General features: G+C 39.7%; 1 protein-coding gene across 2 annotated transcripts in view; it reads left to right on the top strand.

Moving 5' to 3' along the window:
• The window catches only part of LOC134529239 (transmembrane protein 43 homolog), a 140,118-nt gene that overhangs the window by 98,120 nt on the left and 21,401 nt on the right, over positions 1 to 20,597 (top strand). For both annotated transcript variants that reach the window (XM_063363128.1, XM_063363129.1), the window contains one exon: positions 4,757 to 4,976. In XM_063363128.1, coding sequence (XP_063219198.1) covers positions 4,757 to 4,976 — 220 coding nt within the window. The remainder of the gene's footprint in view (positions 1 to 4,756; positions 4,977 to 20,597) is intronic.

Here is a 20,597-nt window from a genome sequence, read left to right as displayed (position 1 = left end):
AAAGGAGAATTAGCAATAAATGACTGGGTGTTCTCTGTGTTGTTTGAAATCAGCCTGTATTTAAAACAGCATAATTGTGATTGTTTTCTAAACTTTAATCCTAATGTAATAATTTTGAGATCAAATATTAAATAAATACTTCCAAATGCATGCAGCATCACTGGCTATGATTACCAAAACACTGCTATATGTTGGTAATAGTTTTAGATATTCCTTTTGTTATAAGTTAAGCTATAACATGTTGTAGAAGCTTATTCAAACTAAAGTGTACATCAGTAGTTTTCTTTGATAAGTTTGATTATTTCCCTAAATATTTTTGTTAAAGTTTTTCCCCCATTTTCAAGCTATGGCAATGCAAATGGAAATTTTCAGTGTAGGGTATTTAATGGTGGTTATTTCAAGAAATTATCAGTTTTTGTAAACACAACAGATTCTAAAATGAGAGCTTCGGCAGATCAATTCAGAATTTATACCTGCTCTCAGAATGCAAATGTCATTACACTCAAATAGTGTTGGCAATTCAACACTGGTTGCAGTTTATTCATGATCAGTCACAAGATTTCCATTATAATAAAATAATTCCATAGTTTGTAGACTTGTAAAATTTTGAATTTATTAATTTTGATTCTGTTTATTTGTGTGCTATGTAAGCCATCATTACACTACATGGTAATTTTACAAGTTATAAAGTAGGTGCTATAGGTATATATTTTACAAATTAAATATCTATAATGTGGAAATTATTTATGTGGAAGTTATAATTTGGGCTGTTAGTGCTTCTTTAAGGTCTCTTGCTTAAAAATGCCTACGTTTTGCTATGTGTAAAACCGTTTGTTTAGCATTTTACTTGATTAATTATAACTGAAAAGTATGGACAATTGCATGTAGTTTAAAGAGTTAGTACATTTATTATAAAGACATTGTTTGTAATTCAAATCAATAAACCATACATGGTGGTGTAGTTAAATTTATTATTATTATTTTTAATTTTAATTATTTGACTTAAATTAAAACTAGTTCCATTTTAAAAACAGTATCTTGTACTGAACTATAGTGTCCCACTCTTAGATTGTAGTGTGGAAGTAAATGGGTGCTTTCTCTCTCTTTCTAACATGTGCAGACTGCTGTAAGCACTGCCCTTTATTTCTGCATGTACTGTTGCCATGTATCATACTGTTGTCAGTGGGGATATATTTGGTAGGTCGGAATTATGTCGGTTGTGACCTTTAGCGCCACTACGTGGTTGGGCACGTGGACCCGGCTAAAGACTCAGTTCCTGGATTGTGACATGGCCCGTGTGGGTGCTGGGCTTGATTCCCCTATGTGCTATTAAAAAATCTACTCTACCAACCCGCTCTCAGCAGCAGGTACGCTATTGCACGATAACCGTCGGTCACTAGTGGACTCTCTAGGCGTCCCACACGCCTGACGTCTGAGTTGGCGAACACGTGGTTGCACAGACAAAGTATTCACAAGTCAGGTGGAAGGGTTTTTATTCGCTGTGATTGATACAAGGCTGATTAACAATTATTTGAAAAAAAATAATTGTTAATAAGCTGTGAAAAAGTGCCAACTGCAATTCAATCGGTTTAGTTGCTGATCAGGACACCTCGTGGCCTGGCCTGAAAGTTAAGACATGTTGTTCTGTTTCAAACGTCCACTGAGAACTTAACTAATTAAATAAACAATCTGCCCGGAGTAGGCCTCGAAGAAGTAATAAAAGGTTTAAGAATACGTTAAGAATAGCAGATGTGAAAGGATCTGCTAAGTACAAACGAAGTCGACGAGGTGTGTTAATGGCATCCTACCCCGGGTGGCGATTGGAAGAGATCAAATGAGGCCAGGGTGTCATGGCGGCATGAAGCAACTAGAAAACCATTAGGTCGTTTTATAGTTACATGGCAAAATATTTAACACAGAAAACCCTTTTAAAATCTGAGTTCTAATTTATTAAAAATTATTAGGCATTAACACATTTTAACTATTGACATATTTTCTATTTAAAATCCGAAGTTTTCTCCTATGGGGTAGTTCCGTGATAGGCTGTGAGGGGAGCTGTGTCATTCTTATATCTACCTGGCTTTTTGGACTAAGAGTTTTTGATTATTGTACAGCATTGCCTTAGGACATGCTTCAGACTATATATATATATATATATAAAACATAATGCCATTTTAAGGTGTAAAAAAATGTAAAACATACATAACTACTTTACTGGGAACTGTTTTGGTGAATTCCAAATTGTATTATATCAAAAAATTGCCAACAGGTGTATTCTTATTCTTTATTTATGTTCATAAATTTATGTTGTTTGGATGATACCGAATAGATCTCAAGACAAAAACTTTTTATTTTTCAGTTTTCAGTTTTAAATACAGATATGACCTAAAAGGCAATTTCTCTGAAACTGACATCAAAATGTTGATCATCGACAAAAGTTTTTTTATGGAAGGTATATGGGATTGAAAGCATGATAGATGTTTACAGTAAATTAAACTTTTTCCAAAGCCTCACCATCTGACCTTTTTCTGCAGTTTTCATGTCCATAGATGTGAAAGGGAAGTGTCTTATCAGCGCAAAAGCATGCTGCAGTAGAGGCTGGCTCTCATAGTGTTCTCACAAGAGTAAATACGGCTGTTTGTCTTAAGAAAAGTAAGGTTCTGTCCTGCAAGCAATTTCAAAGATAAAGGCTTCCTTAGTCAGCTATTTCCTTCTACACACATTTGTGATAACCAACCTACCAGTTGCCATGTCTCACAACCAAGCAACGAATTTGCCCGGTGACTCCTTACAGTTAGAATTTTGACAGGTTATTTATTCACGTGTGTGATTTTATTTTCTACGTTTATGTGGATTACATAAATGTAAGCTGTGGAAGGTGGAAAACCGAAAAGAAACTACATTTGTAGGCTATGAGGGAAGGAATGCAAGGTTGTGTTATGTAGTTTTTGATTGTTTTTCAAAAACATGAGTGTGAACAATGCAATTAAAGAAGCTTCCAAAGCAACCAGCTGCTCCAAATGGACCATTTAAACCCTTAGGAGGGAACTGCAGAGGCATGATACCCAAAGTACTCATGGTAAAATAAAACAGAAAAGGAATGGTATTCAGAAAATTTCCCGTACACAAACTTACGGTGGCGTTGTATAGATTGGTTTACGGTGGATCTTTCACACTTTTTTTGTTTGGTAACGTTCCTCCCACTTTAAATGTTATTCTAGCAAAAGTGAATAGTGACGAATCACTGCCAGATTTTTCTCATTTCACCCTGCATAGGTTCCTTCATGACATTGGGTTTGAGTACTTAAGGGTAAACAAGGCAGCATTTATAGAAAGGGACAACATAAATTGGTGGTGGCATACCTACTTGAGAGAAGTAAAAAGGTTTAGGGGTTTAAGAAAACCAGTTTTCTGTACATTTGAGTTGTGGGTAAATGTGAGTATCAGTGTGGAAAAGGCATGGAAAGACACAACAGTGAAGAGTGCTCTACAGGCAACCATTGAGGGCTTTAGTTCAGGCCTTAAACCTCCTGCAGGAAATGGTGTACGTTTACATTATTGCATGCAGGTAATGAAAATGATTTGTTCAAAATGCTGACCTTACTTTCTTGTACAAAAAGAACACAGCTGATGCTCACGATGAAATGACTACAGTTGGTTATGAAAAGTGGTTTGCCAAACAACTTTTGCCGAACACTCCAAAGGTATGTGTTATTGTAATGCGCCATACCGTAGCAGGATGTGTGAGCTAATTCCTGTGTACCTTTGCGATTCCTTATGATGTCAGTATGATTAAGCGGGAATAGCTATATATAGTAGGCTGAGAAAGGCATAAGAAAATATAAACTTGAAGAAATAGCCAAAAGTGTAAGTTGAACTTTACTTTCCTTGCCCGCGTATCATAGCAAGCTCAACCCTATTGCAATGGTGTGGGTCCAAGTGAAATTGTTTGTAAGACTTCATAACACAACTTTCAAGGCACATGATATGGAGTCCTTAAATTACACAAGGTTATGATCACATATCAAAATAAAACTGGAAAAGTTATATAAAAAAGGTGAAAAACATGGAAGAAGAGCTCTGGAGAGCTGACAAACTTCAAGATGGCACGAAAAGGTTAGTAAAATCATTTCCATCACTTGAACCCCATTCTTCTGGTCAGCCCGGTGCTACTCTTATGGAAGGAGTATCAACTTCTTTCAGTAGTAGTGATGATACTGATTAAAAGGTATGTGATATTAATAATTTATTTATGAAATTTGTGGTACAATTTGCATATTAATTCATATTAATGAATGCAAGTGAAAAGTTTTTGTAAGTTAAAGTAAAAAAGTGGTGATTTATTACAAATTAATAAGCATAATAGTATAAAATATTACAAATTACGATATGAGTTCTTAAAATACACCATATCTCCTGAACTTTGTAACATGTTAGAGATCTGGCAATAGCATGTGCCATAAGCCGTGTACTGCAATCTTTAGCGTGAGATTGTCTATAGTTCATTTTATTAATGAACTTTCCAATCACTGATTATATGTTATCATTGTATAAACTGCCACCATATAATCCTTTATCTTTCCTTGGGCTGTATTTTCTCTTGAGTACTATAAACATGTTATAAAGTACCTACATACATTTTGTGTTAGCTGTGTAGTTTACTATTTTTTGTATTCTGTTCTAACAAGTAGCAATTATACTGAAGCAAGGTTATATTCTGACTGAATCAAGATAAATTCTGTGGTTGGTTGTATAGGTTACCATTTTGGCGAAGCAAGTAGGTGTGGAATTGCAGCCATTTGAACTCCCAACTGGGGAAGTTATAGCTGAGATTCGTCCTGGCTCATGGTCTATTAAGGAGATGTTCCATCAAGATCATTCAGCACAATGGGGCCTGCGGTGGACATATAGAGCTTTGGGATGGCTTTGTGTGTTCCTTGGCACTAATTGTTCCAGCACTTTTCTTTACCTTTTAGGTATAGTATGAAAGTATCTTTTTATCGCATGCTCATTTTATTTAACTTGGTTTTACTTGATGTTCAGAAATTTAAATGGCTTAATTGTGTATAATTTAGTGATAAAAATGCTGTATCACAGTCTGATCAGGATCTATGGTGATCTACTGAGTAGTGGCCGAACCGAGAAGTCGATTCGCACATCTCTGGCACGAGGCTGCTTCGAAAGCATGGATCTTATGGAGGAAACTAGTGCGGCGCACTGGTGGCTTGCAAAAGAATTACAGGGCACTGCTTGTAGCGTGAGTCGCCAGGGGGCAGGCTAAGTTTGCCAGAGACTCACAGCAGTTGCTACCTTCGCCACTAGAGGTCAGAGGCGGTACTTTTGAAGACCTATGGCTAACCTTGACTTAGACCAGGGTTAGTGGCCAGTCAGTGCTCTGGGCCGTGTTCCCAGGAAAGGCTGGAGAGGGGGGAGGTGGAAATTGCAATGACAGTGGGAAACTAGCTCTACAGAGCCTGGGGACGTGCCTGAGGGTTCGGTAATACAACTCGTGATCATGCTTTGTAGTGCTCGCGTCAGGCGAGCTCCGAGAAAAACAGGGTCCTGGGAGACTTCAGGAACAAGCGGTCTTGGTCACGGCGACAGGCAGTGTTACCATGCCAAGACGTGCACCGAAGCAGGGATAAGACGAGCCTGCATGTTGGCTTATGAGATCGTTGGCAAAAATCAGATATGCCGCTGGGAAAGAATTGGGGAACTAGCCTGACAAAGATTAAGTGGGAGTGTGCAGTAATTGGAATAAGTTTAAGTTTAGCTAAAAATTACTGCTAAAATAATAATTTAAAAATTCAAATTTACAATTGTGCATAAAAATGCTGATTGGCGACACACCTGGGAAATCCTCTTAAACATCCTAGGTTCATTTTGAATAGCATTGCAAGTGTCCTAAACACTTGTCTCCAATACCGGTTCAGCTTACATCACACTCTTTCCATATCTCTGGAAGTACAATTCGAGAGGATACTAATGTGACATTAGTGCAGGCCATGTAAGAAATTCTTCGCAGTCAATCCATATCCCATGGAATATACTTACAGGCTTGATCTAAATTGCATGTCAAAATTGTGGGTTCTTACTTATGCAGGTGATGTAGAGAAGCCAGAAATGCTTTTGTTTATTGCTAGAGTCGTTGCCATTTACAAGAGATACACTGGATCTCTGTTATGTGCAATGCCATATTGGCAAGTAACAACTAAGGTATGGTGTTTTCAGTACTGTTTTCCCAACTGCACACAATTCTGTAATGTAGTAGTGTTTTAACAGCAACCTATTTCCAAGTATTTAGCAACATAATGATCTTTCATCAAACTTCATTCTTCATTTAAAACTGGCACCTCTACCATAAGAAAGATAGTTCAAGAAGTATGTGGAATCATATCGTTAGTAATGAGAGAGGAATTCATATGTGATTATTCAAAGAAAATATTTGAATCTATTATGATTTTGAAAATATGTACTGCAAATTTCTCACACTGTCTATGTGCTGTTGATGGGGAAACCAATTCATGATTATAATTGGTCCAATTGAACAGTGGATTATTTTTTTTTTTAATGTTGAATATGATTTTTCCATGGTATGAAGGGGTATAGATCCCTAAATTAAAAGTGCTCAGATGATGCTTTCCTTCATTAAAGTGTTCCTTACACTGAAAATATGGGTTCTTATAACAAAAATAAATAAATAAACAATCAAAATTTATTCATACATTGTTTAAACTTTTTAATTTAAATTTGACTCAATTTTTGCAAATCTCCAGCATGAAGCAGTGCAACATTTTCTTCAAGAAATTAGTTTTTTTCTTAAGAATAAAGTATATGGAATGCTATGTCATAAAAAGTTTCTTTAAATAGTGCTTTAAAAATGCACGTTTTCGAGTTGAGCTTCATCAATTTTCAACTCAAATTTTTTAATTAGCATTTTTCAACATTTAAATGATGTGTATCTCAAACAATGTTGAAGTTTAACTGTGTGGATTACTTGATGGTGAAGCTAAGATAAAAGCTTGCATTCTTCAAACAGATTTAACATTCAAAGACCATACAGTGAAGCCCTCTTGCGGCAAAGAGACAAACTGCGTGGACTTGCCATGCATGCTTCTCCTTCCCCCTCATCAAATATTTTCCAATGTAGCAGCTGCTATCTGTGTGCATTCAATTTATGTGCATCTGTGCTGTGCACATGCTGTTGCAAATGTAGCCCTGCCTTTATTTTTGGTTGTCGTGCTGATAAAAACAATATGTTTTCCCAATAAAACAATATTTTACTGGTGCATCAACATCTTTTATTTACACCGTCGTGCTATTGTGATTCCAGCAATTTACTTATTCTATAGGTAATATAACCAATCAAAAAATATAACTTCAAATTACCTGTTGTATAAATTTTTTCTTAGATCTGGAGTTCCAGGGTCTTACTTTTTTCACATTGTTTCACTGAGAAAAAACATTATTGTGAATTTTCAAGTATTGTTTTTGCTAGAGTATTATTATTCAAATACCAAACATGCTTCAAATGATGGAACAAATCACCATGGATTTATGTACAACTAATGAAATGGCACCATTTTTATAGAGTAATTAAATTTGCACAATTTTTTATTTTAAATTATTTAACAATATTAATAACATATAGAGCAGAAAAGGGTTCCAAAACATTGATGTTTAGTAAACATTGTTTAAGATGTTTTAATTTTAAAGCATCCAATTTTATTGTTAGGTTGTAAGACCATAGCACCTAACCTTTGGGTATGACCAATAAGGAATTTGTTTCCCTATTGAAGCTGCAAGGGTTTTGCTGTACGGGTCCGTGTCTTGATGTGTAACTGCACTGAAGTTAGCTACATCCGCTGGGTCTGTCCAGCCGACCGGGTGCATAATCACAAAATGTGCTTGGGGCAAAAACAGCATAAAAAATACCAAGCAAAATTCGCTACTTCCTTCCTGGGTTTGATTTTATGTACCCTAAAAAACCAAAGGATGCCAGTATTGTTGGTATGTAGGGACCTTCCTACCGATAAAAACTATAAACGTAATCTATAATATTGGCGCGATGTATCGTACAGGTTTCACCAGGGCCTCAGAGACCCTCCAATATGCAGTTTACATTATATGTCACAAACATTTTTTAACTCAAAAAAATGACACAGTATCAAAAGAGTTGATGTAAAGGGACCTTCCTACATGTGTTTACAATAAATAAAAATTAAACTTAAAGGAGGACCCATTATACAGGTTGCATCAGGGCCTAGATGGCCTCCAATGTGCTATTTTAATTATATGTCACAAACATTTTTTGAACCCAAAGAACAACTAAATGGTACCGATAGTGCTCATATATTGAGACCTCCCTAAATGTGTTTTTTATAATTTAAATTTATAATATTAGGGTACAATTTATACAGGTTACACTAGGTAACCTTTGATAGTCTCGAGTCACATTCATATAAATGTGTTCATTAAGAATATGACTACGATTATGTTTACATGTCACTTGGTTTGTGTTACTCTTTAGGTTTGTCTTCATTTATATTCATTATAAGTTTTTTATTCTAATATTTTTCATTCTACACTTTGAATAAATACTATTTTGTGTCGTCCCGGCAGCTAAGTCGGGTAGCGGCTGAGAAAGTCAGCACACACAAAAATTCCTCTCGGGGGAGGTGATGTCATTCTGGTGTGGTACCTCAGCCTCTACCTACGACTCTTTAAGAACAGCCTACAGTTCACAACTCCGCAAGTACCGTCTATCCTAATTAGCACTTTTGTGTATACACTCAGCTCTCGAGCTCATGCGCACATCCGCCTCCGACCAGCGGAAAGTGAAGACTGGCCAACAAAGGGGGTATTTCTCCCCTCCCTCGACAAGAGGGATGGCCTTAGCCAGTAACTGGTCAGGGATTCAGGAAATTGGCTCGGCTCGGAGAGGGCTGAATGGCAACTTCCCCCCTTGCCCCCCTCGTTGGAAAGCCCTTTTCTGACCCGCCAAAACCCCCTCTTCCTTGCTCAGGCTTCGTGGCAGCAGGTTCGCTGCTGTGCCTCGTGCAGAGGGCGCATTTAATAGGGCTGCCTACTGCTCTCAGAACAGCCCCTCGCTGTTTAGATCATCAATCATGATGACACTCGTAGTCTCAGTGATGTAGTTGTCCAGATTTTGTGATTGAGGGAAAACTCAGTGTGGTCGCCTGCACGACTCGTGTTCGGCTCCTTTACATGGACATTAAAGGTTGTATCTGCAAAAGGGGCACCGTGCCCCAACCCCATTTGGGAGTTTTCTAAGGGGCTCACACAGAATGTTTGCTCCTGTGGCTCAGTCACCACTGTCTCATTCATGTCTCCTGTGTCATCCAGGTGGTCGTCAGTCACCTCCATTACTCAGCATTTGTGAGGCTGGGTTCGACGGCAGCGGTAAGAGGTGCAGTCCTGGGGCCTGGGCTCATGTTGAGTCTGGTCACTGTTTTGTTCTTGCTGGATTTTTTCTACTGGGACTTCCTCCAGGCAGAACAGCTAAAGGAGTGGGGTGGGCAATAGCCCGCACATGTCCAGCGGTCGATTTCAGGGGTGTTTAGCAGGCATCTGAAGTGTCTTGATGGCTTTCCTCAGGTACAAGATCAGTCGGAGTTTTTCCTATGGAGCTTCTTAACCCTCGTGCCCTACACCCACAAGGTAGGTGGTCTGCCTCAGTTGTTGCTCCACTCTGTAAGGGTCTCCCCACCGTGGTTCGAGTTCAGCACAGTAATTCTTGGGTGCCGCTGACAGAGGATGGTTCCAGGAGTACACTATGTCCCCTAGTCAGATCTCCACCAGGACATGTTCTGCCTTTGGTGTGATTGCCTGGGTGTGTTTAGACTTTTGGGTGCAGGCTACCTCCAACTCGTTTGGGTGATGCTGGTGTTGCTGTTCTGGTGTTTCCCCTGCCTCATGTGGATGGTGTGCTTCCCATTCTCCTGGCAGAGGTAATTTGTGGCTGTGAACGACCTTGGTGGGCATCATTCCTGTGGCCGCATTTATGCGCCATCGAAGGCAAGACTGGACTTCGGTCAAGTGCTGGTCTCACTTGGAATGATCTTCCTCCTGCTGAATTCAGAGTTGAACTTTGAGTGCTTGGTGGGGTTGGCACTGGAATGGTAAGCAGGAGTGGTCCGATTTTTGACATGCCATTGATGGCACCAGTCCTTACAGGTTGTGCCAAGGAACTGACTACCTTCATTTGTCTCTATTGTCTGCATGTATCTCCAATTCTAAAAGAACTGCTAGGATAATGTCTCTCCTATCATGTTAACTTTGACATGGCAATTTTAGTAGGCTTCTGTCATTCTGGAGAACATGTCCATGACCACTACAATGAATTGCTTGCCTCTACATTTACATGGGTATGGACCCATGATATTGAGTGCCATCATGCTGGACAACGTAGTGGGCTGGTGAAGGTGTTGCTGCACCCCCCCCTATCTCTTTGTCTAGCCTTCCAGAGATGATGTACATCTTACTCCCGGATGTACTCCCAAACATCCGTGCCACCCCAGGATAATGGTATTACCTTCACACTTTGCATTTGGTTTAATCGGTGTTGGGATGGCCTGCGAAGTCGTGGTCATGTGCGAATCATAGCACTGCCACCCATACCTTGGCTGTGACATACATGCATCACTCGCTCTGTTCATGTGGGGCCCCATTCAAGATAATCCCAACCCTTCTCTTTCATGTTGGACTTGTGTCATTCTCGTCCTTTGTGCATCAGAGTTTGGCATTATGTGATGAGGCCTATGTCTCATACGAGCTTGTACAGGGCAGCGCTTCCACTGGGGGTGGAATGTGGTTGTCAGGATCTGTAGCTATGAGGTTGCACTCCAGACCCACCTGGTGAGACGGCAAGAGTTCAACTCCTGGTGGGACCATTTTTTCCCAGTCCACAATGTCTTTCACCACGCATGACCGTTGTGGGTCCTGGGACAGCAAGTTCGGGAGTTGATTTTTATCCCCTTTCACATGTTTAACATGGAAATCAACTGACTAAAGGTACAAGGCCCATCATAACAATTTTCCTCTGTGGCCCTCAAGGAATAGGAATAGGATGAACAGTTTGTCCTTCAGGTAAGGCTTGTATTTCTTTAGGGCCCATATCACTGCCATACACTCTTTCTCAGTACTGTTGTAGTGAGTCTCCGCGGGTCCAAACTTGGCACTGGCTTAGTTGATTCTGCACCTGCTCGCATTGTCCTTGACCTGGTAGAGCACAGCACCAACTCCCTTTGCACTTGCGTGAGTCTGAACATAAAGAGTTCTGTTGGGGTTAATGCAGGACAGAATATGGCACAAGCTGAAAGTCTTTAATTTTGTACTGCTTGTACCTCTCTCTGGGTCGGTTAGGGGAGCTAAGTTGAGTATCTGAGTACATAGTTTCGTAGCAAATTCACTAAGCCCACAAAATTTTTGTAATTGTTTATGCATACGATGGCAGTATTTTGTAAGTGTTGGAGTTATGGTAGATTGCTGCTCACACTCACAATATGTCCTAATAAATTAACTTACACTTTCCCAGTGTTGTACTTCTGAGGGGTGCACATCATACAATGGACAGCAAGGTGCTCCAATGCCAGGGCCAGATGACGCATGTGCTGTTCATACATCTCGGACAAAATGATCACATAGTCTTGGTAGGGCATAGCAAGTGACCAACATAACTCTCCAGGACACGAACCACCTTGGCTTGGAATGTTGTGAAAGCACACTTTAGTCAGAATGGCATGGCCCGAAACTGAAAACACCTCCCATCTGGCATAGTAAAGGGGGTTTTTCCCCTGTCTTCCTGCACTACTGGCACCTGCCAGTAGCCAGTCTTTAAGTCAAATGTGCTAAATATCTTTGCATTGCCCATTCTGGTGAGCGCATCTTCCATGCTGATTGGAGGAGGGGGAAGGTGCACTGAAGATGACTTGATTTATGGGCTGAAAGTCCACTCAGAAACACAAGGTGCCGTTCTTTTTTGACGCCAGCACATTATCCACATTGTAATTACTTGTGGACGGTTCAAGCATGCCATGTGGAGCATGTCCTGAATCTGTTCCTGGATTAATCTTTTCTTTGAAACCATATACATGGGGATGCTTGTAAACTGGTTGGTTGTGTGAAGTGGATATCTTATGCTCTGCAGTGGACATTGTGGCGAAAATGGTCAGGGGCTGAAAATATGTCTTGGCACTCAGCACCTGATGTATTCCACCCTGATCCTCTAGTGGCACAGATTGCTTGAGGTCATTGAGGTTAATGATATGTTCGGTTCTTGGGGGGGGCATCATTTAAGGCATTATGCGCTCTCTGGCACCAACATTAACTCATGCTTCTCCTACCTTGATCAGGGCACCATGTTCGCGCAGCCAGGGCTACTCTTGCACAAGCTCTTTGCACAGTTCCTCCCCTCCATGACCATTGCTTGTGCCCTAGTCACCAGATCTCTCTCACCTCAATTTCTGCATCTCCCACTGTCGTCGCCATGCTGTCATTAGTGGCCAACCTCACAACCTGCTCTGTCAGCCACTACACCATGTAGACAGTACTGTCATTATCTGCCCATTAAACATCACTGGGATGCACAGCAGGTGATCAGTCTTGGTCTTCAGTTGGCCCAAGACAGGGAGCAGGGGCTCATTTGTTAGTTGTTAGGGTTATGAACCAAGAAATCCTGGTCCTGAAAGTACTGGGAATTCCCGCTTCTTATGATATAGTAAAAGAACCGGAGGGGAGTGAGTCTGCTGCGCCAAACCGGCACGGCAGGCGTACGGGCATTGCTCCGCCCGCGCTCTACAGCAGTCAGTCTGTTTTAGGACTGCTGTGTGTGCTGCCTGTGGTTGTTGAGTGTTTGCTGGTTGACTTCGAGAAAAACTAATTTCTTACTTGTTTACTGGATGTAACTTCAGTAGTAGGTATTTATTCGGAATTTAGTACTTAAATTTTAGCAAAAACACAGGTGCTTACAAGTGCATTTCAAAATTTTATACTTTAGGACAATGACCAATTTTCACTCTAATTTGGAACTATAGACCATAGAGTAGGGAATCTTTGTCTATTGTCTAGAGGATGGTTCAAGTTCAAAAGCTAGAACACAGGAGGCAACTCAAAAGTGATAAAACTGCGACTTTGGTTACTTTTGTGCTTGAGTTGAAACATTACAAACTAGTTACATTGTGTGTGGTTTTCTATATCACAGTATTACATGAAACTTAATAGTAACTAAATTCCCAGTTTTATTACTTCTGTGTTGTCTCGTGTGTTATAGCTCCTATACCTACTTTTAAACTCAATTTAGTTTTTATTTTGATAAAGCAAAGTATCAAGATACTTTTTTTGTAGGCGATAGATTTCAAAAAAGTTTCCAACGGATCTGAATATAAATCATCTGTATGGCATTACTTTCTCCGAGCACGACATTACCATCGGCAAAAATGGCCTCCAGTTGGGATAGAAACTCGGGCCACGGCATCCAGAACCTTCCCCAAATTGGGTGATCTGAAGATCATACTCACAGGCAACATCTCAAAGCTTCTCGCATGTCTTTTCTGCCCACTCTTTGTGTGGAATACAGTGAAAACTTACACTTTCCTTGCATCGCTGAAGAAACAGTCTCGGGTCATCTTACGGCCAGCCTTTGAATGTTGGCAGGGACAAATTGCTTTGCATCCCTGCAGTTCTGTCTACACTGCTCTTGCTCCACATGGCAGCGGAACTTTGGTGTGTTGTGGTAGGCTTGGTATCTACTTTCTAGCAGCGCCCAGTGACAGTCCATCTGTCATGGGATTGATGTCACTCCTTAGCCACAAGGTACACGTCCTTGCACTGTTCCTCCTGTCATAGGGCAGACATAGGTGTTACATCACATGCCTTTACCCGTTAGGAAATCTAGTTCTCACAGTAGTTAGCACTGTTGGCAAGTGCCTCGCGGCGCTCGCAGCATTATTTTCTTGGTTCGTGGACTGGTAGTGCCCTTTCAACACACATTAAAGAGCATAAAAAGATATTAAGAAAGGATAAATTCAAAAATCTAGACTTTCCAAACATGTCTGAGACAACAGTCATAAAATAGTCTGGGATAATGCTACACCACTGATACAGTAAGAACACCCAATTAAAAGGAAACTAAAGGAATCAGCATTTGTTGTCAGCAATAACAATATTATCTGTCAACTAAGTATTAAATCAAAACATATGAATACCATCAATTAAAAAAGAAACTAATATACCACAAAACACACTGGCAAACTAACAACCCTCACAGCAAGACATCCCTTTGCCATTAGGTGCGTAGTCAATCAGAGGAGCCTTTGCCTATCATTAGCTGTGCCAGGAGAGGGGGTTGAACACATATAATCCCCAGATTTCCAGTGTCAGATATCAGTCTGTTTGTGTGTGATGATGGGAAAAGATGTCAGTTCCCAAAACATGAAATGTTTTGTCATTGAAAGATTTCAGTGTTTGTCTGTAATGTCATTGTTGGTTTAATCTGTTTGCTGTGTTGTCCAAGGTTGTTGTCCGTCTCCATTTAATGTTTTTGTTTAAACTGTATCACTTTTGTTAGCCCAGTGTTTTCATCTGTGTTGTTATTTTTTCATAACTGAATCCTTTTTTATGGAATATTTGTGCCTTCTGATATTTAAAGTCTGACATGATCTGATTTAGGCTTGTTCTCTGTGGGTTCATGTTTTTATTTTTATTTTGCATTCTTGAAGTTTTTCCATAAAAAACAGTGCAAAACTGCAATGGCGTATGTCCAAAGAATTGTTTTAAATCAAAAATCTTCATTGTACATAGTTTAATATAAACAAAATTTTCAGTAAGCACCATTATAAAGATTGTCCATAAAAGAGTGTCCCAGTTTCAATTTTATGTTATAACAAAGCATACTTCAAATTGAAAGTAAACTAACCTAGTTTTTCTTACAAATATTCAATATGTGCAGTTTCAGTTATACGGTACATATCCAACTTTAAGTCCAATTCTTCCCATACTTTGGTTAACAAGTTCAGAGTAATGGAAGCAACAGCCTCTTCAATTCTGTGTCTCAACTCTGGAAAATCAATAGGTAGTGACGGAAAGCAGATACAATCTTTTATAAAGCCCCAAAGGAAAAAATTGCATTACGTTATGTCAGGTGAACGTGGAGGCCAGCGAAAAAGAGCTCTGTCGTCTCGAACATTACGACCACTCCAACCAATCAGGGACTTCGACATTCAACCACTCTCGTACAAAGAGATTCCAATGGGGAAAGGCTCCATCCTGTTGCCAAATAAAGTTTGCAGGTTAACCCTCTACTAATTGGGGAAAAAGGCATTCTTTTAACATATCTGAACAGATTTTTTTTAAGAACTATGCAGGTAAGATGCTCGGACAAGTTAACATCATGTACAGATGCTTTTGGTCGTCCCATAATTTTTACTTTACAAATGCATCCGGTCGTTTTGAATTACCAATACCATCAGCGGATGTTTTTGCCACATGGGGATCACAATTAAACTTTAAACGAAATGCACGTTGAACTGAAATTACAGATTCACTCTTAGCAAATTGCATAACACAAAATGCTTTATACTCAGGAGTCACCATTTTGCATAGGTGACACTGCAAGTGAGAAAACAACAAAGTAGTACTCGCGCATGCGCTTATCTAAAACTAATTTGAGTTACTCTTTAATTGTGACCTTCTTAACAATCTACATGGCTTACAGTTGATACTATTGAAATTTATAAATGGAACATTCTTTTATGGACATACTGTATTTACTTGTGTTAAAGATACAATCAAACGTTTTTGAGTTGGTAGCACTAGTAAGTTTTTGTTTTGTTTAAGAGTGAAGAGGAACGATAATAAGATGTATAAAAGAAAGTAGAAATACACGTTGTTTCTGTGATATTAAGTCTTTTAATATGTAATTTGCGCCCTAAAAGATTAATAACATTTAATAGGTTATGGCCCCAGACACAACCTGTCAAGGTCCGCATCTGTTTTAGTTGAATACGGGATTGTGAGTGGAATTATTATTGTATTGCTCCCGGTCGCCATTACTGCAGTGCCGCGTTGGTTCGTAAGCAGTAAGTTTAAAATCACATTTGAGTCAGGGAGAGTGAGAAAAATGTAGTTATTCTAAAAGGAAAAAATAACTGGAATATTTGGAGTTTCCAAATTAGGATAATTGTAGCTGCAAAGGAATGCCTTGATGTCGTAGAGACAGATTGAAACCAAAAAATGAAAGTTCGTCATCGTTCACAAAGGAAAGCAAAAAATGGTGGTTAAAAGATGTCAAGGCACGTGAAATGATCGTCACAAGAATGGACGAAGATACGATGAAGCATATTTTGACGTGTGTGACTGCCCATGAAATTTGGTGCAAACTAAAATCTATCTTTGAGCAGAAGTTGCAAGTTAGTTTGCACCTACAACAACAGAAATTTTTCAGTTACAGCTACGCCGAGAAGGGTATCGCACATCATGTGTCAGAATTGCAGGAACTTGCTTTCCGCCTGAGACAAGCAGGTGAGCAAGTTTCTGACCAAATGCTTATTACCAAGATCCTGATGTCACTGCCAGCAAGATATAAGCATTTTCGAACATCTTGTGAGTCGGCGACCCCGGACAAGCAAACACTCAATGAACTCCTAGGCCGCTTGCTAATGGAAGAAGAGAGGTTAGGTGATGAAGATGAACCAACACACGTGGAGACTGCACTACTTGCAAAGCGAATGAGTGGAAATTCCAAAGACGGTTCTCAACATTATCAAGAAAAACGTGTCTGTTTCTATTGCAAAAAGCCTGGACATATAATAAAAAACTGTTTCTTTCTTAAGAACAAGGAAAAAAGGGCCATACCCTCAGAGGCTTTAGTGTGCATGGCTCTGCATCATAACAGTAGGTCAGATTCTGAGGGCTTTTATCTAGACAGTGGCAGTTCAGACCATATGAGCTGCCGTCGAGAATGGTTCTCGTCATTTCGCCCAGTGAAATGAAATGTAAAAATAGAGAATGGGAAATTGCTGGAAGCCTGTGGAGTTGGGGCCATAAATGTGTCTGTATTTAATGGTACTTTGTGGACTGAAACTGTTATAAAAGATGTGTTGTGTGTCCCAGAATTGGAATTGAATCTGCTCTCAGTAGGTGCATTGGTAAACAAAGGCTTCGCAGTGATTGGTAGGTCAGAAGGGTGTTCAATTGAAAAAGACAGTGTTGTGTTTGCGATAGCTGAACGTCATGACAACCTGTTCGTTGTGAAGATTAAAGACTTCTCAGTTCATCATATTCTGTAAAATCAGATAACTCTCCAAATATGTGGCATCAAAGGCTTGCGCACCAGAATGTCTCACATGTGAAGCGTGTTTTGAATAGAATGAATATAGAGTACACGGACAGTAAAAGCTGCAACTTCTGTGAAGACTGTGTAAGTGGAAAACAACACAGGTTGCCATTTCCTTGCAGTCAAACTAAAACTCATTACCCTTGTGAACTGGTTCATGTTTATTTAAATGGACCAATGGAAGTGAACAGCCTTGGTGGGGCTAGGTACTTTCTGATATTCAAGGATGATTTTTCCCATTTCAGAACTGTATACTTTCTCAAGAGTAAAAATGAAACTGTGACAAGATTTAAAGAGTTCTTGGCAGCAGCAGAAAGTGCAACAGGATTCCCAGTGAAAACTATCCACAGTTACAATGGTACTGAGGTGTCTAACACAGAGGTTGAAACACTTTTGAGAGATAAAGGAATCGAGCATCAGAAGTCTGTCCCTTATGCTGCTGAACAAAATGGCAAGGTTGAGAGGGAAATGCACACCATTGTGGAGGCAGCCAGAACACTTTTGTCTTCTTCGGATCTAGGAAAGTAGTATTGGGCCGAAGCAGTCAATACATCAGTGTATGTCATAAATAGGACAGGCACAAGTTCGGTGACAGACAAAACCCCATTTGAATTATGGTAAAACAAACCCAGCAAGATAGACTACTTTCAGGTATTTGGTTGTGAGGCCTATGTACATGTGCCTAAGCAAAATTGCAGAAAATGGGATAGCAAAAGTAAAAAGGGAATATTTGTGGGGTTTGGAGAGAACATGAAAGGATACAGGATATGTTTCCCCGAAGAAAGGAAGGTTATTGTTGCGTGTGATGTAATATTCCATCACAAGAGTTGTCAAAAGGAAATCATAAAAAGGAAACACAGAATGCTTGTTGAATCAGAAGAGAATGGGGATGATCAACGGCTGGATGAAGAAGATGTATGTCACCACTGAATCGAAGCAGGCCAAGGCCTAAATGATGCTGCATCAGAAGTAGGAAGTAATTCATCGGCAGAAGATTTCATAGGATTTGACAGTGAAGAAGTGAGACATTTAGATGCTCAAGATATTCGTTCTCTAAGATGTCAAGAGTTGTTAAGGATGCCAAGCAAATTTCAAGATTACTGCCTTTTCACTAACAGTGGAATCATTGAACCTCAGTCTTATGCAGAGGCCCTTGATAGACCAGAAGGGAAAATGTGGAAGGAAGCAGTTGAAAGAGAACTGAAAGCAATGGAAGAAAACAACACCTGGAGTGAAGTGGATCTTCCAGCAAACCAGAAACCTATCGACACGAAGTGGGTGTTCAAAATTAAGGCAGGAGATCAAGATGAAGACATCCAGTACAAAGCACGGTTGGTGGCCAAAGGCTTTCAGCAAACTCATAACTTTGATCACTCGGAAATATATGCCCCAGTTGCCAAGCTACCAACTATGAGATTGTTCCTGGTTATTGCTCTCAAGTACAATATGACTATCTATCAGCTTGATGTCAAAAATGCATTCTTACATGGAAGAAGAGATGAAGAGGTCTACATTACCAAGCCGGAAGGTATGGATGCTGTAAACAACGTGATTGGAGAAACACCAGGTAGAGTGTTGAAATTAAATAAATCACAATATGGTTTGCAAAAGTCACCAAAATACTGGAATGAAGAATTTAACTCATTCATGATGGAATTGGGATTCAATCGCTCAAGATCAGACTACTATCTTTATTGTAAGCTTGAAGGGAATACCAGAACCTGTCTTCTCCTGTATGTAGATGACTTGTTGCTGATGGGAATAGATCGTGAGGAAGTGGACGATTCAACAAAAGCTAGCCTCTCGATTTAAAATGAAAGATCTGGGAACAATCTCAAACTTCCTTGGTATAAACATTTGTCAATATAATGGAGAAATAACGCTGGACCAAACAAAATACCTCGAGAATGTTCTGCTTCGCTTCCACATGACTGATTGTAAGCCTGTGTCAACCCCTCAAGAGGTTGGGTTGGATATCACAGACAAATCTGAGGATACAAAACTCGAGAAGAGGTGTAGAGCACTCATCGGTTGCCTGATGTACGCCATGTTAGGCACTTGACCAGACCTCAGTGCAGCAGTCAGCTTCTTGAGCCGTTTTCAAAGTCATCCTGGAATGGAGTTGTGGAAAGCTTTGAAAAGGGTCTTAAGATACATTCGAGGTACAACAGAACTACAATTGGTATACACATCCAGGAACCAATGTCCAACTCTACAGGGATATGTTGATGCCGATTGGGCTGGCAGTTCTTCAGACCGCAAGTCGACGTCAGGCTACGTTTTCCAGGTGTTCGGCTGCACAGTTTCCTGGTCCTCTACCAAGCAGCAGTCAGTCTCACTGTCTTCAACTGAGACTGAATATATTGCTCTAAGTTCTGGGGTAAGTGAAGTGCTGTGGCTAAAGAGTGTCTTAATGGAGCTAGGTAGTGATGTAGAAGAACCTGTAACAATCTACGAGGCCAATCATTCAGCTATTTATGTGGCAAAAAACCCTGAAAACCATAGACGACTGAAACATGTGGATATAAAGTATCATTTCGTTAGAGATGTGGTTAATTCGGGAGTGATCACCCTCAACTACATCAAGTCTGATGAACAGTTGGCAGATGGCTTTACCAAGCCTCTAGGAAAATTGAAGTTTGAACAATTTGTGTATCTCTTAGGTCTTGAGTCAAAAAAAAAAAATAATAAAACATAAAGTGGTATTCTAGATTAGTACAGTCAAACCTCATTAATACAAATCCGCTTAGTACGAAATTCCCGTTTATGCGAAGTACTTTCACAGTCCCAGAAAATAAGGTATGCTTTCCTATGTTATTCAATACTTTTAATACGAAATACGGTTAATATGAATTACGAAGTTGTTTTGATCTCTCAAGTAGCTGTTAACGTGTATAAGTAAACGGTTAATACTAACTTCACAGCCGAAGTCCAAAGTAAATCACGTCTTCATAACCGTCATGTAAACAAACGTGTCTCCAAAGATAGATGTATGTATCCTACAGCGCAAAATGGTTGAAAAACAAGATGAAAAGTTCTACTCTAGTGGTGAAGTTAGTAACTAAACTAAAAAATATGCCATGTTGTAAACGGAAAACGAAAAGGAATGTACTCTATACCTTATTAATTTTAGTCGTCGGAGGTGTACATACGTAGAAGTTGAAACAATCTATGGAAAAAAGTTCTGATATTTTCCATTGTTTTCGCACGTGTGTCTTAACCTCACTTTTGAGTGTGAGTTGTT

Source organism: Bacillus rossius, chromosome 2, assembly GCF_032445375.1.
Source record: "Bacillus rossius redtenbacheri isolate Brsri chromosome 2, Brsri_v3, whole genome shotgun sequence".
NCBI lineage: Eukaryota > Metazoa > Arthropoda > Insecta > Phasmatodea > Bacillidae > Bacillus > Bacillus rossius.
This window is presented reverse-complemented; position numbering and strand designations above follow the sequence as displayed.